This window comes from Marmota flaviventris, chromosome 11 (assembly GCF_047511675.1).
Source record: "Marmota flaviventris isolate mMarFla1 chromosome 11, mMarFla1.hap1, whole genome shotgun sequence".
NCBI lineage: Eukaryota > Metazoa > Chordata > Mammalia > Rodentia > Sciuridae > Marmota > Marmota flaviventris.
The window spans coordinates 50,591,715-50,617,898 of record NC_092508.1 but is presented as its reverse complement, the minus strand read 5'-3'; the positions used below and the strand labels follow the sequence as shown (position 1 = coordinate 50,617,898).

Here is a 26,184-nt window from a genome sequence, read left to right as displayed (position 1 = left end):
CTGATGTATCCTTGTTTGACATTTTGTGTGTTAATCTGTCCATTGATTAAAATGAAGTATTGTTTTGGAGTCTCTCTTTACATAAAGCAAATACTAGATATATTTGAGTGGTCTGATGTTAGGTTCATATATATTTACAACTGTTACATACTCTTGCTGAGTTGACCCTTTAATCAATATATAATGTTCTGTTTTTTGGTTTTTTAATTAAAATTTGTTTCACCTGATATAAATTCTCCTGCCCCCTTTGGTTGTTTGCATAGAATTATCTTTTTTCAGTTGTTCACTTTCAGTCTGTATAGGTCTTTATCGCAAAGTAAGCTTCTTATAGGCAGCAAATAGTTGGATCTTGTTTGTTTTACATATATAGCCAGTAGTCAATCCTTTGATTGGAGAATTTAATCAATTTATGGTAATAACGCTGAAGTTTTTATTGATACATAAGAACTTAATTCCTGTGTTTTGTTAATTATTCTCTGTATATTCTTTGTTCCTTTCTACCAGTTATTGTCTTTGCGGTCTAGTGCTTTTCTGTAGAAATAACGTTTCTTTTTTCATTTGTGTTTCTCTTTTACTCTTTGCACGTTTTCACAATGGTAGTTATTATTCTTTCATTTGTAGATGCAAAATTCTGTTTAGCAATTCTTATAAGGCTAGTCTAGTGGTGATTAATTTCCTCATTTTTTGCTAGTCTAGGAAAGATTTCACCTTCATTTTTTAAGAATAGCTTTACTGGATATAATATTCTTGATTTACTTTTTTCAGAGGGGAGTTCTTTATCCAAGTCTTCAAGTTCAGAAATTCTTTCTTTACTTGCTTTAGCCTATTGTTGAAACTTTGTTTTGTTTTTTTACCTCGCCAGTTGGATTATTTAGTTTTGGGGTTTCTCTTTGGGTTTTTTATGTTTTTATTTCTTCTCAAGTTGCATTTAGTCCATTGTTGCCCTTGTTCTTCTCTGTGATGCTAACAGCATAGTGCACTTCTGTTCATTCATTTTGGATCCTCTTCCATCCCAAGATTAGATAAACAGCCCCTACATTTTTTGGAGGATATATTTCTTGCTTCACATTTTCTCAGATTTTTGAACTCTTTAAGAAGTATTCTTCAAATTGAGTTTCAGTATTGTCAATGAACTATTTCTTTGTTTAATAACCTATTAGCTTCTGTTGAGAAGCATTGTCATTAGAATGGTGTCATTTTGGGGTTGTCTTTATGAATATTTAAAAGTGGAATGGATAAGAATTTTGTTTCCATCAAATTCAACCTTCACTTTCTACTGTAGGTCGGAAGGTTTGACTGCTCCTCTGCACCAGACATCTGTAGCAATCTCTATGTTTTTCAGCCTTGTCTAGCAGTATTTAAAGGACAAGGAACCAAAGAATATGAAATTCATCATGGTAAGAATGGGAAAAAATGATAACTATCTTCTAATACAAATGTTCCATTTGTGCTTTTTACCTTGTTTTGTGTGGACATAATGTTTGTTCTCATTTGTTAGTAAATATGGGGAAAATCTTTTTAAATTAACATATTCTTTTTACCCTTCTTTTTAAAGTAAAACTTTTCACTGTTTCATCAAAAGTGCTTTTGGTAACATGTCACAGTAGTGAGGAATTTATTTGCTTGTTGGCAGAAGCAAGCAATACCTGCAATTTCCAGTGTGCCACAGATAGCATCTTAGCCATTATAGACAATTTCTAGACATTGTTTTTGGATTTATCTGCTATTAGACTATCATACTTCTCCATTAACTGCTTTGTTATCTCTCTTGAATTTATAATTGCATCTCTATATTTCAGCTTATTAGTTTTCCTAGAGTTTGGAAGACATCAGAGTCCCTTCCCTGAAAGAGGACAAGTGTAGCGAAAGATACAAACCATCAACTGTAATACAGTTAAATGAAAAACAGGTATTTATGAAATGCCTAATAGGTAACAAACACTCCCTTATTTGTTAGGGCTGCAAACTTGTAAGACATAAACTTTGCTCTCAAGAAGATTAAAATACAGTCTGGTAGGATCAGGAGAAGGGAGATGTATAATGAAACAAAAAATATTTTAATGGCCATTATTCATAAATTACAAGAAAAGTGCTATTTGAATTGAGTATAAAATGCTCAATTTCCCAAAACAAATATAGAGGTAAAAGAAGTTAAGCCCTCTGGGCAGAAGGAACTATATCAAAAAGGCTTGGCAAGATAACCCTCACAGTTACTACTAAGTTGTAATAACTTCATTACAACTTAAGATTTATTTCCATTTTCACAACCACTAGTAAATGAGAAAACAGCCTCAGAAAAATAAGCATCTTGCCCCATGAGAAAGAACTAGAAATGAGTCTAGGTAGATTTTGAATGCATTGTGTCTACTACAAAACCCTACAGTATAGGTGCTTATAAACTATGTCAGATCCTCAAAGTGCTAGAAATTACTAAATTTTTACAAAAGACATTTATTCTTTTTCACCTCTGAAACTTCCTCAGACCTCACTCTTGTCAGTTTTCTGCCTTGTTTCAGGTTCATCACCTCCTTCATCTATTGTAAATATTTTCCTGTAGGACTATAGTTGTCTTAGTCCTTCCTCCTGCAGTTGGTTCCTTATCTTGTTTGCAGAGTTGGTACCCAGAACACCATTTTCACATCACTTTTCTGCCTTGACTACAATTTCTTTTAGATTCAATTTCAGATTTCTCAGCATAGGAGCAATGACTTTGTTTTGCTCACTATTCTTTTTCTGGCACTTAGAATGGTACATAGTAACTCAGTAAATAGTTGTGGTAAATGGAGTATTTTCATGGTCTGCCCAGTAATCATAGCTCCTACTGCTTTTGGATCCTTTCACTCCTTTATGTTTTCAAATGTGATTTTTTTTTTTTTTTTTTTTTCTGCACTGTAACTCTTCTAGCTCCTCAAAATATTTTGTAAGCTCCAAAATAATTCTTATAATAACTATAACTTAACATAGTTTCTCCCCCAGGAAGTATACTGAGCATCATTAAGCTCTAAATTAAAGGCATAAAAATAGGAAAAAAAGAACTTAAATTATCACTATTTGCAGGTGACATGATTCTATACCTAGCAGACCCAAAAGGGTCTACAAAGAAACTATTAGAGCTAATAAATGAATTCAGCAAAGTGGCAGGATATAAAATCAACACGCATAAATCAAAGGCATTCCTGTATATCAGCAACAAATCCTCTGAAATGGAAATGAGGACAACCACTCCATTCACAATATCTTCAAAAAAAATAAAATACTTGGGAATCAACCTAACAAAAGAGGTGAAAGACTTATACAATGAAAACTACAGAACCCTAAAGAGAGAAATAGAAGAAAATCTTAGAAGATGGAAAAATATACCCTGTTCATGGATAGGCAGAACTAACAGCATCAAAATGGCGATATTACCAAAAGTTCTCTATAGGTTTAATGCAATGCCAATCAAAATCCCAACGGCATTTCTTGTAGAAATAGAGAAAGCAATCATGAAATTCATATGGAAAAATAAAAGACCCAGAATAGCAAAAACAATGCTAAGCAGGAAGTGTGAATCAGGCAGTATAGCGATACCAGACTTCAAACTATACTACAGAGCAATAGTAACAAAAACAGCATGGTACTGGTACCAAAACAGGCGGGTGGACCAATGGTACAGAATAGAGGACACAGAAACCAATCCACAAAACTACAACTATCTTATATTTGATAAAGGGGCTAAAAGCATGCAATGGAGGAAGGATAGCATCTTCAACAAATGGTGCTGGGAAAACTGGAAATCCATATGCAACAAAATGAAACTGAATCCCTTTCTCTCGCCATGCACAAAAGTTAATTCAAAATGGATCAAGGAGGTTGATATCAAATCAGAGACACGCCATCTGATAGAAGAAAAAGTTGGCTACGATCTACATACTGTGGGGTCGGGCTCCAAATTCCTCAATAGGACACCCATAGCACAAAAGTTAATAACTAGAATCAACAAATGGGACTTACTCAAACTAAAAAGTTTTTTCTCAGCAAAAGAAACAATAAGAGAGGTAAATAGGGAGCCTACATCCTGGGAACAAATCTTTACTCCTCACACTTCAGATAGAGCCCTAATATCCAGAGTATACAAAGAACTCAAAAAATTAGACAATAAGAGAACAAACAACCCAATCAACAAATGGGCCAAGGACCTGAACAGACACTTCTCACAGGACATACAAGTACATGAAATCAACAAGTACATGAAAAAATGCTCACCATCTCTAGCAGTCAGAGAAATGCAAATCAAAACCACCCTAAGATACCATCTCACTCCAGTAAGATTGGCAGCCATTATGAAGTCAAACAACAACAAGTGCTGGCGAGGATGTGGGGAAAAGGGTACACTTGTACATTGCTGGTGGGACTGCAGATTGGTGCAGCCAATTTGGAAAGCAGTATGGAGATTTCTTGGAAAGCTGGGAATGGAACCACCATTTGACCCAGCTATTCCCCCTCTCGGTCTATTCCCTAAAGACCTAAAAAGAGCATGCTACAGGGACACTGCTACATCAATGTTCATAGCAGCACAATTCACAATAGCAAGACTGTGGAACCAACCTAGATGCCCTTCAATAGATGAATGGATTAAAAAATGTGGCATTTATACACAATGGAGTATTACTGTGCATTAAAAAATGACAAAATCATAGAATTTGCAGGGAAATGGATGGCATTAGAGCAAATTATGCTAAGTGAAGCTAGCCAATCCCTAAAAAACAAATGCCAAATGTCTTCTTTGATATAAGGAGAGTAACTAAGAACAGAGTAGGGACGAAGAGCAGGAGAAGAAGATTACCATTAAACAGGGATGAGAGGTGGGAGGGAAAGGGAGAGAGAAGGGAAATTGCATGGAAATGGAAGGAGACCCTCAGGGTTATACAAAAGTACATACAAGAGGAAGTGAGGGGAAAGGGAAAAATAATACAAGGGGGAGAAATGAATGACAGTAGAGGGGGTAGAGAGAGAAGAGGGGAGGGGAGGGGAGGGGAGGGGAGTGGGGATAGTAGAGGATAGGAAAGGCAGCAAAATACAACAGACACTAGTATGGCAATATGTAAATCAATGGATGTGTAACTGATGTGATTCTGCAATCTGTATACGGGGTAAAAATGGGAGTTCATAACCCACTTGAATCAAAGTGTGAAATATGATATGTCAAGAACTATGTTATGTTTTGAACAACCAACAATAAAAAATTAAAAAAATTTTTAAAAAACTGTGGTTGTAACATAAAAAGTGAATTGGTTAAGGGCTGGGACAAATACCAGCATGGCTACTGCTGTAGGTAAATTGAATTCAGGTGGTGGCATTGGTACTGAAGCTACGGTAAGAGAAAATAGATGAAGTTATGATACAAAGACAGAGAAGGCCACTCTGGAGAATCTTATTTAGCCATGTGGTTGATGATAAAAAAAAAGGTGGGAAAAGGAACAGAATTAGAAGGAAATGTGTTTGAAGTGTTTATGGGGTAGTTAATAATACAGGTTTTTATTCCTAAGACTAGTTTAGGTTGAAGAAACAGATGTAGTAGTTAGAGTGTGGTAAATAAAGAATTCAAAGAACACTATAAAGATTATTCTACCTCTGATGAAGAAACATTTCACAGAGGTCTTGTCATTTTAACTAGTCTAAAAACCAGAAGAGTGTGCAAGGAAGAGATACTCCTAATAGAGCCAATTTGTGTGCAATATACAGAACACTAAAACCTTTCCAAAATCAACATGTTGATAAAATATTAAAACAAGACAAACTTATCAACATGTTACACTCAAAATATTAAAACAAGACAAACTTGAGTGTAAAATTCTTGAATGTTTTTATGAATGTAAAAGACATAATGCAGATTTTAAGTTTTCTCTTACTCAATTTTAAAGGAAAGAAGATTTTATATGACATACTTGCCTTTGCCAAAGAAAGTGTTAATTCTCATGTTACCACACTTGGACCTCAAAATTTTCCTTCCAATGACAAAGAACCATGGCTTGTTGACTTTTTTGCCCCGGTAAGTTATTTTTAATCAGTCAGATTTCAGTATTGTCATATTTTCTCTCGTTATGACAAAAGGATATGATATATAAGATGATTTGACTGTTAATACTAGAACTACTACTTCGTGCTTCTGAATGAGTGCCAATGTAATTACTCCTCTGAGTATTAAGTATATACCCAGAACAGATGCCACTAAGTATAGTTTGTCTTACTTATTTAGCATGTTGCTTGTTACAAGACTGAAGGGATTTGTTTCATTTGGCTCAGTGCTTATACTTTCTTCCTAGTGGTGTCCACCATGTCGAGCTTTATTGCCAGAGCTTCGAAAAGCATCAACACTTCTTTATGGTCAACTTAAATTTGGTACACTAGACTGTACAGTTCATGGACAACTCTGTAACATGGTAAGGCAAAGCATAAGAAATTTATTCTAATATTTTTGTAAAATAGAGACTTTGGGCAGTTTAATATTAAAACAAAGTACTTTTTCAAGTATACATTTTCTATTTGTAGTAGTAAACATTCCAACAAATTGATAAAATTATAATTGGATTAAATCATGAGTGGAAAACGTGGTTGAATATAGATAAGGTCTTATTTATCACAGTTAAGCAAATACTTTGACTAGATGATATGCTTGCAATTTTCCATTAAAGATCTTTTTAATACTACTTTTTGGTAGTTCAGTTTTTTTCCTTTGGCTTTCCCCATATTTGTTCTAAGTGTAGGTCACAGAAGGAAATTTTTGAAACTTTTGTTTACATGAAAATATTTTCTTAGGGTAAATATTCACTCCTCAGTTTCAACAAAAACCAGACATGTTACACCTCATGATGGAAGTATATAATACCATGTGTAAAATAATAATGGGGGTGCGGGGATGGAAATTGATCCTTAAGCAAATCAAATTTCCAGATCTGTGACTGCAGAGGAAATCCAATTGATACCATGAACACAAAACATACGAATCCTAGCATGTAGAGAACTTTTCAGGATACTCTATGTAACAAATTCAATTGAAGAGGGTGTAGGAGGAAAAATGAAAAAGACATAAAAGATTAACTAGAATGCAGTGGGTTTTTTTTTTTTTTTTTTTGATGGGTGGGGGTGGGTATATTTCTTTTTAGTTATACATGACAGAGGTATTATACAAGCATGTAATGTATATTACTCCAAGACCCCATTCTTATGGTTGTACACAATGGTGGGATTCACTGTGGTGTATTCATATATGTACATAGGAAAATTATTTTGGATTCATTCCACTCTTTTCCTATCCCTCTGCCTTTTATTCCCCTTTGTCTAATCTACTAAATGTCTGTTCTTACCCTCTCCCCATTAATTATGGGTTTGCTTCCACATTCCATGTGTGTGAAAACATTCCACCTTTGGCTTTGGGGGCCTGGCTTATTTGACTTAGCGTAAAAGTCTTCAATCCATGGCAAATGTCATGAATTCATTCTTCTTATAGCTTAGTATATATATTCCACATTTTCTTTATCTATTCATCCATGAGGGGCAACTAGGTTGACTCCATAGCTTAACTGTTGTGAATTCTGCTACTTTAAATATCGATGGGGCAATGTCACTTGTAGTGTGCCGATTTAAAATTCTTTGGATATATAATGAGAAATGGGATAACTGCATCAAATGAGGGTTCCATTCCAAGCTTTCTTTCTAAAGAATCTCCATACTGCTTTTCAGAGTGGTTGCACCTATTTGCCACCTCACCGTCAATATATCATCCTCACCAACATTTATTGTTACTTGTATTCTTGATTGTTGCCATTCTGACTATTGTGAGATGAAATTTCAGTGTGTTTTTCAGTGTAGTTTTAATTTGCATGCTCTAGTTGCTAAAAGTGTTGAACATTTTTTCATATATTTTTTGACCATCCTTATTTCTGAGAAGTGTCAATTCAGTTTCTAATACAGGGTATCTGATTATTCGAAGACTTGCTAATTTTTAGATGTGAAACTAATACAATGGTTATATTACTTGGGAAAATCTTTGTTTTAAATATGTTATTGATGGATAGTATATGAATATGATAGATCTGAAATTTGCTTTAAAATAATAATTTTGGTAGGAGTAGACAGAAGGTATAGATGATATAAGAGAAGCCATTCTATAGATTATCATAACTACATTAGTACATGAAAGTATTTCCTTTCTATTTTTGTGATGTTTTGACTCAAACTAAAATGCTGAATGATGGAAAGAAGGGAAACAAAAATATATATATATTGTGTTTTAAAAACAGAAGTAAATGTAGTAGAAAATCTTTATAGTATCTGTGTGGGGGAATACTTTCTTGCCTCCATACTTAAAGTACAAACTGTAAGGATAAAAAAACTAATGAATTTGACTACATGTTTGAACTGTTACCAAAGTGACATTATGACTTTAGTAGTGATTGAGAATGCAAATTATATCAAAAATTAGCTAACTTCACCAAATGAACAAAAATTTATAAATCTAACAAGAGCAGATAGATGGATAGTCACACTCTGGGATTGCAGAATATTTAAAAAGAGGTATATTGGGCTGGGGATATATGTAGCTTAGTGGTGGAGCACCTGTCTATCATGCACAAGGTCATGGTTTTGATCCCTGGCACTATAAAAAGAATATATACATACATATGAATGTATTTACCAGCATGGGTAAATCTCAAAAATATAAGGACCAAGTACAGTGGTCCACGCCTATAATCCCAGTGGCTCAGGATGCTTAGGCAAGAGGATTGCAAGTTCAAAGCCAGCCTCAGCAAAAATGAGGCACTAAGCAACTCAGAACTGTCTCTAAATAAAATACAAAATAGGGCTAGGGATGTGGCACAATGGTCGAGTGTCCCCGAGTTCAATCCCCAGTACCAGCCCCCCCTCCCCCGCAATTTTTTTTTGTTACATATTTTACATATGTGTGTGCGTGCATGTGTGTGTGTGTGCGTGCGTGTAAGAAAAGCAGGTTAAAGAATAGCATAAAGTATGATAAAAATTTGTATATATTCAGACATTACCACATACTGCTTAAGAATATATACATATTAGCAAAAATATAAAAACATCAGTAGATACACACTAATTTCAGGATATTGGTGTACCTTGTAAGGGAGAAGGAAGTGAATGAAATTAAGAAAGAGAACATCAACAATCTGCAAGTATGGTCAAAGTTCATTCTTGTTAAATACAGGTGAGGGATATATAGGTTTGTTATCTAATCTTTGTTATTTTTATCTAATGTTTATTAGAAGGGAGAAAGATGTAGATGTTTATTAATTATTCTCTTATTTTCAGTAAGTTTGAATTTTTATTAAACTATGCTTTTTGGGGGTTTTAAGAAGTAAATAGGTCCTTCAGTTTCTAAAGTCATGTGGGACTTAGAAAATAAATGCCAACAAAAAATGCAAAATTATTGTGAAAAAAAAATTTTCTTTTGAATTCCTGTAGTTTTTCTACTTTTACACCTATAATGTGATATTTAATGACTTGAGATAAAGAGTCTAAAATATGGGGTATCAGATTCACTTGAAATAGAAGTGAGTTGCTACTCACTAGTTGATTCACCTTGGCCATGTCATTAGCTTCTCAATAACTCAGTTTCCTCATCTTTTAAGGAGGTTTTGAAATTTTAACTGCTAAGCAGAACTGAGTTATAAATGAGAAACCACATGTTTAGTGCTTGACACTAAACTTGTTAATCCAGTGAATTATTTGAATTTGTACATTTTTCAAAACTTTGATAAATGTTGCCGCTGGTTGTTGGTTTTTTTTTTTTTTCCTGAAATTAAGCTTCTAATTTGCTAGCGAGTGTTTATCTCCTTGAAGCCTGCAAAGATCAGCTGTAGCAAATCTGCAGATAGGGGTCCCTAACTTCTTCAAAAATGAAAACTGTCACCCATATTAATTCTGAGGAAGAAATAAAGCATTTTTTAATCATGAAGATTATCTTGCATATAGAATAAAAGGTGACCACATTCTTAGGGCATGATTCATAATTCTTTAACTGAAAATAGTTATGTGTAGCCAGCATAGTAGCACATGCCTGTAATCCCAGTGGCTTGGAAGGCTGAGGCAGGAGGATCAGTTCTGAAGCCATGCTCAACAACTTAGACTAAGCAATCTGTTGAGGCACTTTCTCAAAAAGGACTGGTGATGTGGTTCAGTGGTTAAGTGCCTCTGGGTTCAATCCCTAGTACCAAAAGAAAGTTATGTACACAATAATTTTTTATTTCTTTATACTTGCTGTTTTGTTCACATGGTCATCAGCTACCTCTAGAAAAATGAGGAGTTCGTAACTATGATTTCAAAAAAGCAACTGAAATTAGAAATATAATCTACTTTTTATAGCTTCTTCCCATCTTTGTTTAGTAGGACAAAAAGAAACAAATCACATAATTACCCATGCTCACTTAATGTTTCAGTGCCTTTGATTTTTAAGGCTCAAGAGTAGCTATAAAGAAGAAATCAGTTATTTCTTTTCTAAATTTGACTAGGTTAAAATTTTTCAGCCACCAGAAATTCAGTGGGTTTTTTTTAAATCTTGTTATTGTCTCTTAAAGGAAAACTGGTTATAAATTTAAAACAAATTGGTAAGATATATAACATCTTTGTTCAATTTTTATTCTCCTTCCTAACAGTATAACATTCAGGCTTATCCAACAACAGTGGTATTCAACCAGTCCAGTATCCATGAGTATGAAGGACATCACTCTGCTAAACAGATCTTGGAGTTCATAGAGGTATTTTACATTACAGCCTCTGACTAGAAATCCTTCTCTGTATATGTACATTGTGAATGAATAATAATGTTTAATAATGGGACTTACTCTTTTTTATGCTACGATATTTTCTGACAAGGAAATTTTTTGTCTATGTTGTGTTTTTTTGCCTAGAATACCTTGTGCATAACAGATGCAGCTATTTAATAAATACATGAAATCATACTTTCACATAGAATTTTACCCATCCCCTTGGCTTGTTCTCTCTGAGCACAGCAATTCCAAGACTCCTACTTAGTAAAAGTACCCTGCAACTGCAGCATCTAATTCCCTTTGTATAGTCTTAACTAAAATTGTTATAGGGACCTCCTAAGAAAGGATAAATTCCAGCTTATTATTTTCTATTTAATGACCATCCTACTCTATTCTACTTATCTAAGCCCTTCTCCTTCAAAGTAATGTTTTGTGTTTTTTCAGTGTAGCTGACCACTTTTGTTAGTATTACCTGATCATTATATACTGAAGCTTTATTGAAATAGCATTTAAATACGTGCTCTCTAAATAGGTTGTGCAATCTCCAGTCAAAATGAAAAATAAAATTATGAATGGCAAATTTATTAAAAGGTCATTTCCAAGCCAGTTTTTCTTGTTTCCTCAACAGAACTATACATGGCCTAGAGTTAATTCTTAGAACTCTATTATATTATCTACTCATAATAAATAAAGTTGCCCCTTTTCCCAGCCCAAGAAATAAGAGAAAACCATACCCTGATTTAAGAAAACTAAAAATCCTAAATTTGGATTTTGCTTAGTTATCATTTTCATATTAAAAACAATTTACTATAGATTTTTCTTAAATTTCCTTTAGCATTTTTTCCTTTCTCTACAGCAGGAATTTTTTTTTTGTTTTCGGTTTTTTATTAGTTCTTTTTAGTTATGTATGACGTTAGAATTTATCTTGACATAATTATAAAAACATGGGATATAACTTGTTCTAATTCAGTCCCCAGCACTTCCCCTTCACCACCCTTCATTCCACCTCCCATTCCCTTCCCTCTATTCTACTGCTCTTTCTAAATCAAGAACTTTCTGAATGACACATACCAGCAATTTTCTAAAGAATATATCAACAACTCTTCTTGTATGTCTAACGTAATAGCATATGTTTTCTTTAGGATCTTAGGAATCCTTCAGTGATCACTCTTACACCGTCCACTTTCAGTGAACTAGTTAAACAAAGAAAACATGACGAAGTCTGGATGGTAGATTTTTATTCTCCGTGGTGCCATCCATGTCAAGTCTTAATGCCAGAATGGAAAAGAATGGCCCGGGTATAGTAAAATCGTTTATTTAAAGTCTTACCACTTAACAAAGAATGTTTATTTAACAGTTATTCTGAAAACAGCTCTGATCATACCATTAAGATTCTACCTCTATTTCTATTATGCAAACTGTACAAAATAGTCTACCTTTTTTGGTGTGGTATCTGGTACACTTTTGACCAAATTCTTACCAGTGTCCCCTTCTGTTTAATTTTTTCTACCATTTTATTTTTAGAGCTTAAAAATTAGTAAAAATAGCCTTGAGCAAAAAAAATTAGAAAATTTTCTACAAATAGGCACAGTGTGGCAAATTACAAAAGATTGGAAACAAATGTTTAAATGCCAGAAAAGAAAGTGTAATTGAAGTTATTTTTAATATCTTCATATTGAATATTATGTTTTTATGCTCTTTTCAATAAATTTTAATTTGGGTGAGACCTTTGAGTCAAAGGAGACCTGTAATGATTGCCTCCATTAGAAAAAGTAATTCTTTGAAATACCATTGTAGAGAGCTTCCTTTAGTGTTGAGTTTATAAACACTAAATTTTAGAAATAAATTTTTTTACGTAATTAATGGATGAATTTAATTATTTAACCTGCAGTAGTTGTGGAAAGTGATTATTAGATTTCAAATTCCCTAGCGTAAATGGTCTGAGTTGAGTCCTTAGTTGTTATTTGGCGATAATCACTGGCAAATAATAATTTCATAGTAGGGCTGGGGATGTAACTCAATGGTCGAATGCATTCTTAACATTCATGAAGCCCTGGGTTCAATATAGGAAAGGAGGTAATTTTATTCTAATCATTGATATATGTATACCATTTTCTTTTATAGACATTAACTGGACTGATCAATGTAGGCAGTGTAGACTGCCAACAGTATCATTCTTTTTGTGCCCAAGAAAATGTTCAAAGATACCCTGAGATAAGATTTTTTCCCAAAAAATCAAATAAAGATTATCAATATCAGTAAGTATTCTCTCAAATTTGAAAACATTTATTATAAACATTTAATTATACAAGTAACATCTAAGTTATCCTAACTAAATAGAAATTAGCCTAACAAATATTTATTGGGAACCCACCATGTTTAAGATAGTGTATTAGTGAGCACTTCAGAAGACAAAGAATTGAATAGTAAGACATTTGAAGAATCTTAATATGAGTACAGTGCCTGAAACCAGACTATTATTTCCAATAATCCTCACATATGCTCTGAGGAAGGAATTACTACCCTTCCTACTATTTCAGAGAAGAAAACAGATTCTTAGCCTTTAGAAAACTTTCCGAAGTCACATTCCTACTAAGGTTTGAAGCTGAGTTTTGAACCCAGGCCTAATTTGAATCCAAGCTGTCTCCAACCACAACATGGTATTTCATATAAAAAACTCAAATGTAGAATATGATGAATGTTATTTTTAAAAGTCAAAATGAGCCATGTGTTTCAAAGGAGGAGAGAATCACAGCTGTGGGGAAAGTGCATTTTTGAGATAGCTTTTGACATGCATCCTAAAGCAGATGGGAATTTTATCGCTAATAACTTGAATAAAATTTAGAAACTCCTAAAGGTTTGGACATGTAGGGCTGCAGAGATGTTCAACATTCTGGTTTATCTGAAGGAAAAAAAGATAGTAGGGCTGGGGATGTAACTCAATGGTAGAATGCATTCTTAACATTCATGAAGCCCTGGGTTCAATCGCCAGCACCTCTCCTCTTCCCTAAAATAAAATAAACCAAGAAAAATAATATTTTGGAAGCCATGTAATCAGTATTTGTAGCTAGGTATTTCTTAGAAGAAAGATGTTAACTAAATGTATTTTTAAAATTGCTAAAAATAAGATTACTTTCTGAATATATCTAATAACAAAAAATACCATTTGCATCTTACCTTTTTTTCCCTCTTTTTTTAGTAGTTACAATGGTTGGAATAGAGATGCTTATTCCCTAAGAATCTGGGCTCTAGGGTGAGTAATCAAAGTTCATTGTATAAAATAGTCAAATCAATTTACCTTCCTCATAGGTATATAGTTAAATTTCTGTGGATTAAGATTCTAGCATTTAAAATTACTTAGAAAAGGATTATATTTACCACAATAAAGCTGAACTTTATTACATTACTCTTCTTTGGAATAATTTTTAACCTAGCCTTACAATATTATTAGTGTTTGCTTTGGCTTTATTTAATGAAAAGTTATTTTGATCCCTTTTCACAGATTTTTACCTCAAGTATCCATAGATTTAACACCTCAGACTTTCAGTGAAAAAGTTTTACAAGGGAAAAATCATTGGGTGGTTGATTTCTACGCTCCTTGGTGTGGGCCTTGCCAAAATTTTGCTCCAGAATTTGAGCTCTTGGCTAGGGTAAGTCTTGTCTATATTCTTAAGTTGTAGTCATATGCATGTTTTAGTAATTGGTTAAAACAAATATAATTCATAATTTAGTTGTAAAGTTTCTTCTGAGTTTTAGAAAACTATTCCATTTCTGTGATGCTAATCTTTGCAGTTGATTTCTTTTTAATTGAAGCTTTCAGCCAACATTTTCTATTTTGGCTGATAAAATCATCCTCTACCTAGCCATAAACGTCAGAAACAAACACAAGATCCTATCAGTTCTGTCTCCTAAATGTCTTTCAGATCTGTCATCTGTCCATCTCCACTGCTGGCTTCATTTGTGTAAGCCTTCATCTCTCACCTAGTCTTGTCATACTTGCCATTGTTCCCTGTACAGTGCTGCCCTGGTGATCTTTCTAAAACAGTGCCTTCTCTGGCAAGTTAACCAGGTTCTTTCATGTGTATTTAACTTCAGGTCTCTGGTCTGATTCTTCCCGCCTCTCAGCTTTACCTCTGCCCTATAGCTCACACTATAGGTTCTCTGAACATGTTTCTTTATGTGCTGATCTGTTCCTGAAATGTCCCATCTTTACCTTGGTTCCCTGAATTGTCTTTTCCTCATCCTGTGAAACCCACCTCCAATGCCACTGGTTCTGTGTCCTCTGCCTATCTCATTAAATCAATGTTACCTAGATATCATATATTCCAACAGTGTATTTATGCAGTGCACACTATTTGTGTATTTATCTATCTCTTGCAGAAGACTGAGGTTCTTGTCTTATCCTTGTATTCCTAGTGCCTGACTCAGTAAATGCTTATAAAATTGAACTGGAATATGTAACTCAATGCAGTCTGAGTTCTTGATGTTTCTGTCATAACAGTCATATTGATGACCTATTCCAAATTCATAGCTTCCTTGCCTTCCTTACATAACTCAAGGAACTCAGAGTTGTTGGTTCATGACACTCAGAATGAAAATTTTAAAATCAACACCAGTTCCACCAATCTGAAATAAAAATATTTGTGTCCCATGCCAAAGGAATATTTTTTAATAGAGGGATTGTTTTTGAAAGGTTCTATAAACTGTAAAAGATTAATGACTGGTTCTTCAAATAAGAGGTTTTCATTCTTTCCACCTAATCAAATGTTTTCCTCATGATTCCTTTTCTCAAAGAATTTACCAGTGTTTTACTCCCTCATCCCTTATGTACTGAAAACAGCTTTGTTATAAATTTTGTGATGCAATTATTCCTGGAACATAGCAGAAAACTATTAAACATGAGGAGGATCACTCATTCAACAAATCCTGAGCATCAAGTAAAAAGCATGCTAGATACTATGGCTACAATGATGAAAAGCCATATTAAAGGAGGTTAAGCTAGTGGGAAGATTAAATGCAAATAAATATAGATGACACAGCAGGGTAATTGCCATAATAAGATTAGAATGAAGTTATACCATGAGCAAATATATACTAGGAGGAAACAAAAATCTATACAGGAAAGTTAGTATTTGAGGTAAGAATTACATGACTTAGCGCTTGAAAGTATTGGCTAGAGAGTACTCTATACAGAAGACAGTATTTGCTTACGTACCAAGAAGTGAGAAAAGCAGTTCTGGAATATTTATTGTTAGTGTAGTATTAACAGAGTCCAAACATGGAAGGTGAATAGTAAAACTTGAAGCTCAAAAAAACGGGCAGGAACCAGGAGTTTAGTCCTTTTTGCCATACTATCAGAATGCACATTCTACCTCAATGATTACATACCATTTAGAATATCTTCCTTATTAATAGTAGGGGAGAACCATTGGTTATGGCAGGAACCCATTTTACATTTTAGAAAGGTTACCTTGATGGACAAACAAGAGCCAACAGAAAGATTTTTAGAGCACCGAAAATAATATGGGGCCCTCCCATGAATTATTTTTAAAATACAGGTAAACTGAAACATTTTGCGAATGACTGAAATTTGTTTAAATCACACTTTTAGATTTCTCAAACCTTCAATACGAGATTGGGGTGTGTGTGTGTGCGCGCGCGCACGTGGGCCATATACATGCTAATTCCTGCAACTTTGCTGGTATCCTAATACAAATTTGTGTGTCCCAATAGGTTTGAAGATCAAAGTGGAGGTAGCAGAGATATTTTAATCGTCCCTAAGTGAGAGATAACTTGAACCAGTATTAGGGCAGTGGTGATGGAAAGAAGGGGAAAAATATGAGAGAGATAAGAATAAACAGAATTTAATGTTTGCTATAGATGAGAAATAGAAAAGTCTAGGATAACCCTAGTTTCTGGCTTGAACTGAGTGAATGGTAGGATAGGAAAAGTAATATGTTAAGGGCAAAGGATCAATTTTAGGCAAGTTGTATCTAGGGGTACCTATGAGACATTCATGTAAAGTAAGCAGATTCACAGTTGAATGTGAAGCCAAAGGGAGAAATTGGGGTTCATCAGCACAGTCATACATAAAATCACCCTGAAACGCTGTTTATAAAGAAAAGATTGTTGGCCAAAGATGGAACTCTGATCAGATATTACAACTTGAGGGTAAAGGAGCTTACCATGCTGGAAAAAGAAAGAAGAGCACAAGGAGCAGTGACAAATGCCAAGAGGAGAAGGAATAGTTAGCAGTGTCCTAAAATGACCAAAATGGTGTTAGGTAGAGGTCACTGATAATCTTAGAACAGTTTTGAGTAAATGGAGTAATAAGACCAGAAACCAGACTGAAATGGTGAAAGAATAGACTGCTGCTTAGGGAAAAAAATGAGACAGATGGATGCTGGTAGCTTCAGGAATCATTGCCATCCTTGTGTGATCACATGTGTATATACTGAAAGGAATGAGAGACCTGATAGGAAGGGACTAAGAAATTTTAAATATATAAAGGATGAAGTAATGTCATATTGTTTTATGGTTGCCAGAACAGTTTATGCCAAAGAGGAAAAAATGGCAAAACATATTTTTGGTTTTTTCAGATGGTTAAAGGAAAAGTGAAAGCTGGGAAAGTAGACTGTCAGGCTTATGCCCAAACATGTCAAAAAGCTGGTATCAAAGCCTATCCAACTGTTAAATTTTATTCCTACGAAAGAACAAAGGTATGTATAGGCTTTCTGTTTTTCTTTTTTAGCATGACAATCTCCAAAGGGAATTTGTTCAGTCTGAGTACTGCTTTCTTCCACTTTCTTCTCCATTTGTCATTTTTTAATATTATTAGAAGAAGCTTTTTATTTAGGGGATCTTAAAAAAGATTTGTCTTATTGATAGGACCTCAGTTGCCTTGAAATTTTTATGCTCATGCATAAAGAGACCTAACAAAATATTAACATGGTTAGGTGGTAGAATTCAAGGTACTTATTTTCTGTGAAGTTTTTTTTTTTTTTTAATTCGTTAATTTTTTTTTTTTTTGGTTGTTTATGGACTGTTTATTTTATTTTTTATTTTATTTATATGCAGTGCTGAGAATTGAACCCAGTGCCTCACACATGCTAGGCAAGTGCTCTACCACTAAGCCACAACCCACAGCCCTTCTGTGAAGTTTTGTATTTTGTATCCCTATCTTTTTTTTTGGGGGGGGGGGGGGGGTGGATTAAGGATTGCTTAAACATTGAACCATATCCCCAGCCCTTTTTCATATTTTATTTAGAGCCAAGTTCTCACCAAGTTGCTTAGACCCTTGCTAAATTGCTTAAGCTGGCTTTGAACTTACAGTCCTTCTGCCTCAGCCGCCAGAGCAGATTACAGGCATGCACCACCACACCTGGCTGTATTTCTATATTTTTATAGAATGAATATGTATTTTTAAGTTCTATGAAAACTTAAAAGAATACTTTTATTGTACTTTTGAAATAGCCTTAGTAATGAGCATATATCTTCAGGAATATTCATTAGGGACTTAGATTACAAAATAAAAATTTGGGTCCCTTGTTTAAGTCATAATTACTTGTGGGCACGACTAACAGTATACTTTTTTGTTTTTTCATTTGTTATTTGTTATTTGTTATTGTTAAAAGCAAAACTAAGGTTCTACTAGTGAGGTGCTTTTAACAAAATGCAATTGAGTGATCACTGATACAGAAGCTGTCTTTTAGCCAGTGTAACTTGGTAACTGAAAGTACTTGTGACTTTTGTTTTCCAAAGTAAAAAAGTTTCCTGACAAGCTATGATACTATTTGAATAAGAATTTCTCTATTCTTTCAGACAGTAGAAGACTAGACTAAATTTCTTATACTAAATTAATTTGTAAGTAAATGAAGTGATATAATTCAGTGGTAGAACACTTGTCTGACATACACGGGTTCTAGATTTAGATTCCCAGCACTGAAGAAAAAAAAAAGTAATGAAAGCATGATGAGAATGATGAATAAGTATAAAAACAACCAGGTTTTTTTGGTTTTTTTTTAAACCCAACAAGTAAAAGGAGGAAGACTAAGGAGATTATATAGTGTGGTGAAAAATAAAATGTATTCTCTTGTAGGATCCTAGAAAAAGAAAGAAAATCATGTACCTTTGAATATCACTTAGCTACCAAAAAGAAAAAAATATTTTCTATTCCAGAAGTAGAAAGAGGATTCTAATTATAATAGGTAAAGCTAAAATTTAAAAAAAAAAAAAAGTGTGGAAAAACTAAATGACACTGATGTCCAGTAAAATCCAAATTAAGGAAGGCAGATTTGAGTGGTCTTCTTAAGTAAATGGGTGGTATTCTACCCAGAATGCAGCTAATGACAAAGTTATTAATCTTGATGATGTGGCCAGTTGAACAAAAAAAAAAAAAAAAAGAACAATTGTGTCTCAAAAGGTTATATAGTGACTTAAGAACACCTGTAATACATACTATACTTCAAATATTTACTTTCAGAATTTCTATTCAAAATGTTCTATGCTGCTTGAATTCATTTTCAAGTAATGAGCTTACTTTGGAAGAAAAAAACTGATAAAACAAGTATTTGCCATGTACTATTTTCTGGCAAACTATTCAAAGTAAATAATTCCAAATGTTTTTATGCTTTTTTAGGGAGACTAACCAGGTTAACACCTGATATTATTTATTGATAGTTATAATACATTTGAAATAACTAAAGAAATTAGGTAACAAATTTTAGAAACCTAGAATTATCACAAATCTAGGTTTTTCAGTGAAAGATTTATCAAGAATTAATCTCTGGGGCGGGGATATAGCTCAGTAGTAGACAGCTTGCCTAGCATATTTGCAGGTAAACTGCACCATGGAGGTAAGATACCCCCAAATATTCTTTTGGAGTCAATTGTTCTATCTTAAGTTTTCACAATAACTTAGAAATGGGTGACATAAATCGGTGTATTATTCAGGTAGAATGATCCTAGCAAAGTATTGATACAATGAGAAGTCAGACTGAACCAGGACATAAAGGTATTTGAAAAGATGATATTACTATGTATCCAGAAGACAAAGTTAGGGACCACAGGTCTCTGTCCATACTGAAAGATGGGTAATCCAGAAGTTCAGGCCAGAGAGGAAAACCAAAGCAGAATAATGATTGAAGTAAATGAATACAAACAACTCACAAAAGCAAAATGGTAGCATACAGTTTGGATTAACAAAGAATAAGAAACCAGTGGCTTAAGATCTAAACTAAGCAGGTCTAGATACAGTGACCTGCTCCTGCCCCTGATTTTCAGCCATCCTCTGGCGTGGGCAGATGAAAACTAGGAGATACTACTTGCTTTCCCTTATTATAGTTTAGAATGATTTCAGCCCTAGGGATATCTTTTCTTATTCAGTTTATGTTTTTTTTTTTTTTTTTTTTTTTTTTAAGAGAGAGAGAGAGAATTTTAACATTTATTTTTTAGTTTTCGGCAGACACAACATCTTTGTTTGTATGTGGTGCTGAGGATCGAACCCAGGCCGCACACATGCCAGGCGAGCGTGCTGCCGCTTGAGCCACATTCCCAGCCCCTCAGTTTGTTTTTTGAGGTCAGCAATGCATTTTTCCCATATGACCTCAAAGAAATCTGAATTTCAGACACTTAAAATTTTAGAACAAAAGAACTTCAAAGCATATTTAACCTAGTTTCTTAGACAGAAATATTGTATTTTGATTTAGTATTTAATGATAATGTTTTTAATTTTAGAAAAATATTTGGGAAGAGCAAGTAAATGCCAGAGATGCAAAAACAATTGCTGCCTTTATTCATGGAAAATTGGAAACTCTTCAAAATCAAGGAAAGAGAAATAAGGTGAGAACTGAACCTAGAACTAACTGGCACAAGTTACCAAAATGTATTCTCAGTAGGCAGTTCATGTAAAGTGAAGCTTAAAAAATATATAAAAATGGAAATTTCTACTTTGGGAAATATATCAATTAAAACATAGCCTTTAGACACTGAAATGCTTAGAAATTTGTACAAGTAACAGCAGTTAGCAGAAAATAATGACTAAGATCCATACAAAAACTTGTATGTGAATGTTTAAACATTCGCAATAGGAAAAAATGTCCATCAATATTTTGTTCATTACTGAATGAATAAAATATGGTGTTTATCTTTGCAATGGAGTAATTTTTACCCCTAAAAGGAGTGATGCTTGCTACTTAAGTAACTTTGAAAACCTATGCTTAGTCAAGGAAGCCAGTCATAGAATCATATATGTGGCCTTTTATCTATATACAATGTTCAGGATAGGTCAATTCAGAGACAGAATGTTGCCTGGGGTAGAGTGGAAAAGAGCAGAAATTGGGGGTGACTGCTAATGGGTGAAAGTTTCTTTTGGAGTGTGGACTGTTCTAATATTAGTTGCTCAACTGTAGATATTATAAAAAACACTGGACTCCTTTAATTGTGGGAATTTTATGGCATGTTAAATGTATAATAAAGCTGTGAAAAAAATGAGTTGGCCATTAACTATTTAAATTTATTCAAATATAATTGTTAGGAATAAATATACTAAAGCCCCAACACATTTTGGATAGCAAATTTTCTTTTGTTCTTGGTATAATCAAAATGTATGTTTAAACCCATTATTCATCTTGGTTCCTCCTTGAATTTTTAATGTATTAAGCAGCATTATAAACTTTGCTGTTATTCTTCAAAAGGCAGTTCATTTCTTTCCTCCTAATTCAGTGTCATTCTAGGGAGTACTTAGAAACAGACCAAAGAGTTGTGAATATTAGAGTAGTTTTTGAATGGAATTTAATACAATCACATATGAATTATCTTGGGTTCTTTCTTTTTTTAATATTTATTTTTACTTGTAGTTAAACATAAATAAGTGAAATAAAGGTATTGTGTCTATATGGTGCTGAGGATCGAACCCAGGGTCTCACAAGTGCGAGGCAAGCACTCTCCCACTGAGCCACAACTCCAACCCCGGGTTCTTTCTTCATAAGGTTAAAGACAACAGCAAAATCTCTGGAGAACTCTAAAGAAATCTAGCTTTTTACAACCCATTAGAATACAGGTTCTTTTTGCCTGGCCTGGTGGGCATACCTGTAATCTCAGCAACACTGGAGGCTAACGTGGGAATTTGCAAGTTCAAGGCCATCCTCAGCAACTTAGTGAGACCCTGTCTCAAAATAAAAAGGGATAGGGATGTAACCCAGTGGTAAAGTACTCCTGGTTCAGTCCCCAGTACGAAAAATAAAGGACACAGGTTCTGTTATAATCCAGTTAAAAATTGTTAGACCCCAGTAAAGAAAGCCTTACAGCCTGCTTCCCAAGTATTTTATCCAAATCTAGAGGTGAGGAAAGAAAGTTCTACAGAAATAGTTCTATATTTTCTTGTTTTATTGAAGTGTTTTGAATATTAGTTTTCTCAGGTTATTTTAAAATTTGTGACATATCTGAAATTATAAATATTCAAAATAAAAAAGTTTAGTCTTAAAAAAGAATATCATAACTGAAATTAACTTTAAAAGCATGCCAGATGTGATTTAATGTATCTGTTGGTGTCAGGTGCAAACTAGGAGGTATTCTGTTTTTGGTTTTTTCCCTTCCCATTGTTACAATTAAGAAAGGTATGTTTCATGGTTATTCATTAAGAATAATGAGTACATTTAAAAAGGTAAAATGTTGGTTAGTTTATATTTCACCTTATTGTAAACATTATAGTCATACTTTTCAATCACCTTTACATTATTAACACAGGATGAACTTTGATGTTGAAAAATGGAAGAAAAATTGAAAAGAAAAAAAAAGTCTGAAAATAGCATCAGAAGACACCTTTTAAGAAAGAATGCTAACTATGTTCCTGGTGGAAATTAATGAACATTACCTTGGACGTGTAATTGCACTGCCTGAATTCTGAACAACGTTGGTATAAAATGAAAGGTCTGCAAACTTCCTGTAAAGGGCCAGATCATAAATGTTTTAAGTTTTGCAGACCATATATGGTTTTTTGTTAAATTTTCTTTGTTGTCTGTAATGATCCTTTTAAAAAATAGAAAAACCATTCTTAGCTCAGGGCCATACAAAGTATAAACCATAGTCCAAATTCAGTCTTTGGGCCTACAGTGCTAACTCCTAGAAATGGTGTTTTGAATGTCTGGCTCTAATGAGTCTACTCTGCTGTTATCTACATACTGTACAAAGTGGATTTTTTTTTTTTTTTTTTTTTTTTTTTTTCTCCCCACTTGCAGTATTTTGGCTGGCCTGGAAAGAGGCAAGTTGGTTTCTGGTCACCTCCTAAAAACCATGTCTGACCATATATTTTGTTTTTAAAAAACACCCATGCAATAGAAAAATACACAGATACCTGTTTTCATGCTGTATCTCCATTTCATCTTTTAAAGGTTGAAGAAATGCTTTAAATTTTTCATAATTGAAAAAACTTTTTGCAACACTTGTAAGTGCAAAAAAATGCTATAGACTGCCCTATCATCTGGAAAAAAAAATCCAAGGGGGAAAAAATTACAACAATTAAATGGGCATTATAGAGTACCTGCCCCCAAATATATCAAGTATTTAGAGCTCTATATTTTAAAGATTTGTTTATTTTTCTGAAATTGTTTTCATAAAAATTTTGCCACTGATAGATACCTCCAATATTTACGTAATTTGCCTTTTGAGTTTTCTTTTGACCTGTATCATTTATTTACACTAATTTCCCCCATAGTTATGGTTTTCAATCTATTCATTATTCAAATAGGAAAGATAATTTCAAAGACTTTACTGTAGCTCACATAGATACTGTGTGGTTATTTATTCCAGTTATTCGTTTACTGTCAGGGGCTGCTTATTCAGATATTGGCATAATAACTGAAGTTATTTTTTTAAGAAAATCAAGTATATAATTCTAGAATGGGATCTTTTAGTTTCAGAGTTGTTAAGACTCAAAGTTTTTTCCTTCCATTTTAACAAAACTGAGTAACCTGTAGTTGTTTAGTTATAATTCAAAATATATGGAGTGGTACAAATTTAAATTGATCAGAAGTCAATAAAAGAATCTTTTTTCATTTTCCAAAAACCTATTCATATTATGGTTTATTGTGTTGGAAGAATTTTGCTTATCACTTTAAGACAAAATATTGGGGAGCAGGATAAAGACTATTCTAGTTATACAAAAAATAATAGACCTATTCATTTTCAACTCTAACCCTATTCATATTCTCTCCCATATTTTTGTTTATATTTTTAACTCCCTACCTTGGATTTTGCTTTTTCTACATATCAGCTCATGGAACAGTAACCACTTCTAACCTTAAATTTACCAGCAAATTTTTAAATTACAATTGATAATGTAAGAGTCTTTTACTCATTAATTAAAGCCTTCAATTCTTCAGAAGTGACTTATTTCTACAAGGATCCCAAAAAGAAACGACTGGAAAGTATGTACTAAACACACCAGTACATGCATACTACTACTTTTGCACACTGAGGAATGTGCAAAAGGAATGTGAGTCTTGTTCCTGGTCTTCCAGGTGTCTGATTCAGAGTTCTGTTCCTGAATTCAAGTGTGTAAGGACTTACATTGTTACCTATAAAATTATTTCCTATACCAGCTGAGAAACATTTTTAGGCAGTAAAAAAGTCAATATTAATTTGGCTTACATCATGTGCCTATGGAATCTGCTACAAAGCCAGGAACCCCCAGGAGTCAGATTAGGTAACCTGTATCATACATACATACATCAGGAAGTTTTCTATAGTCATATCAATGTCATTTGGATCTGTCAAAACAGCTGGAAGATTTGAGGGTTTTTTGTTTGTTTAGCTACTAGAGATTAAACAAAGGACTTACACATGCTAAACATGTGCCCTACCACTTAACTTTTTTCGTTTTATTTTTTGGCGAGTTTCCTAGGCTGACCTCAAACTTGGAATCCTCCTGCCTCAGCCTACCAGGAAGCTAGAATTACAGATGTGCACCACTACACCCAGTGGACTTAGGTTTTAACAGTTTCATTCATTCAGTAGACTATCATCAAGGAGTGGCAGGCATAAGGTGCCATTTCTTCCAACACACCATTTTTGTGAGTCTGTTCTTGTGTAACACGGTACTAATTCTTAAAGTATATGACTACTTGGAGCTGGTGTTTTGGACACTAATGATGTTTGCTTATTCTAGTTTTCCCGATTTTAAAGTATATGATTAAGGGCCTGTTGTGGTGGCACAGCATATAATTGCATCTACTTGAGAGGATTAGGCAAGAGGATTGAAAGTATGAGACCATCCTGGGCTACTTAACAAGACCCTATCTCAAAATATTTTAACAAAGGCTACAGAAGTATTCAGTATTAGAACACTTGCCTAGCATGTCTGAAGCACTAGGTTCAATCCCTAGTATTGCCAAGAATAAACGTATAATTAAAATAAAGCAAAAATGAAGTAGTAGTTGTATAATTTACCTTTTTTATTCTAAAGTTTTCTTTAAATTGTTCTTTGTTTTTCTGTAGTGATCAAAGTGGAAATTTTCTTGGAAGTAGTTCAAGAAAAAAGTACCATTGTTTCTCACAACAATTTGCAAAGATGTTTAGTATAATAAAAATTTTAATGAAGGAGTAGCATTTTAAGCCAAATATTTAATACAATTTTGGTATAATTTTAGTCTAGTCTTAATCCTTTGAGTCTGCCCACAAAACCAAATGTTTCAAATTGGGCACATTGATTCCATCATGACTATTAAATAGTACAAAAGTTAGATTAACAAAATTTTCTAAAATGATACCTACATAAAATTGTCTGACGAAAAGTAAACCTTATTATCTTTGATAATATTCTACCTTACACATGTGAAAAATTTTAAATACATCTAAATTCTAATAGTGAATAAGCTTGTTTTTAGTAATAATAAAACTGAGGCCAAACACCAACCTAGGTTGTAAACATAGTTTTGATAGTCCATAAAAATATTATCAATTCACTAACTTGAGTCATTTTTCTACTTAACATTGGATTTCAATTCTTTGACTATTCTAGTAGTTCCTCCTTCTGTTGGTTTTTATCTTTATTTTTTATTTCTTCTTCATGAAATATTGAGTACGTTTTGTAGTACAGGCTTTCTAGTTGTGAATTTGATTCTCTAAAAGAATTCAATTTAAAACACCAGAACAAAAAATCAAAATGAGAGGAAATACTCATCTCTCAATAACATTGAATGTAAATGGTCTAAACTCTAAAATCAAAAGACATAATTGAGATATTGGATTTATTTTGTTTATTAGCAGTTTTATAGAATTTTCATTATTTTCCCCCTTTAATACACCTAGATACCAACAACCTATTTCATACAGTTGAGAAAAGAAGTATTTCTAGAATGATTGCCTCAAACTTTTTCATGTAATTTTTTTATTTGTTCTTTTCAGATATACA

General features: G+C 33.5%; 1 protein-coding gene across 1 annotated transcript in view; it reads left to right on the top strand.

Moving 5' to 3' along the window:
• Dnajc10 (DnaJ heat shock protein family (Hsp40) member C10) overlaps positions 1-23,842 on the top strand; it is a 48,351-nt gene extending 24,509 nt beyond the window's left edge. The window contains exons 13-23 of the mRNA XM_027943980.2: positions 1,283-1,397; positions 5,904-6,031; positions 6,306-6,422; positions 10,662-10,763; positions 11,918-12,073; positions 12,900-13,033; positions 13,975-14,028; positions 14,278-14,425; positions 17,375-17,494; positions 20,511-20,615; positions 22,521-23,842. Of these exons, the coding sequence (XP_027799781.2) occupies positions 1,283-1,397; positions 5,904-6,031; positions 6,306-6,422; positions 10,662-10,763; positions 11,918-12,073; positions 12,900-13,033; positions 13,975-14,028; positions 14,278-14,425; positions 17,375-17,494; positions 20,511-20,615; positions 22,521-22,532 (1,191 nt within the window). The 3' untranslated portion in view covers positions 22,533-23,842. The remainder of the gene's footprint in view (positions 1-1,282; positions 1,398-5,903; positions 6,032-6,305; positions 6,423-10,661; positions 10,764-11,917; positions 12,074-12,899; positions 13,034-13,974; positions 14,029-14,277; positions 14,426-17,374; positions 17,495-20,510; positions 20,616-22,520) is intronic.
• Positions 23,843-26,184: the final 2,342 nt, after the last annotated feature.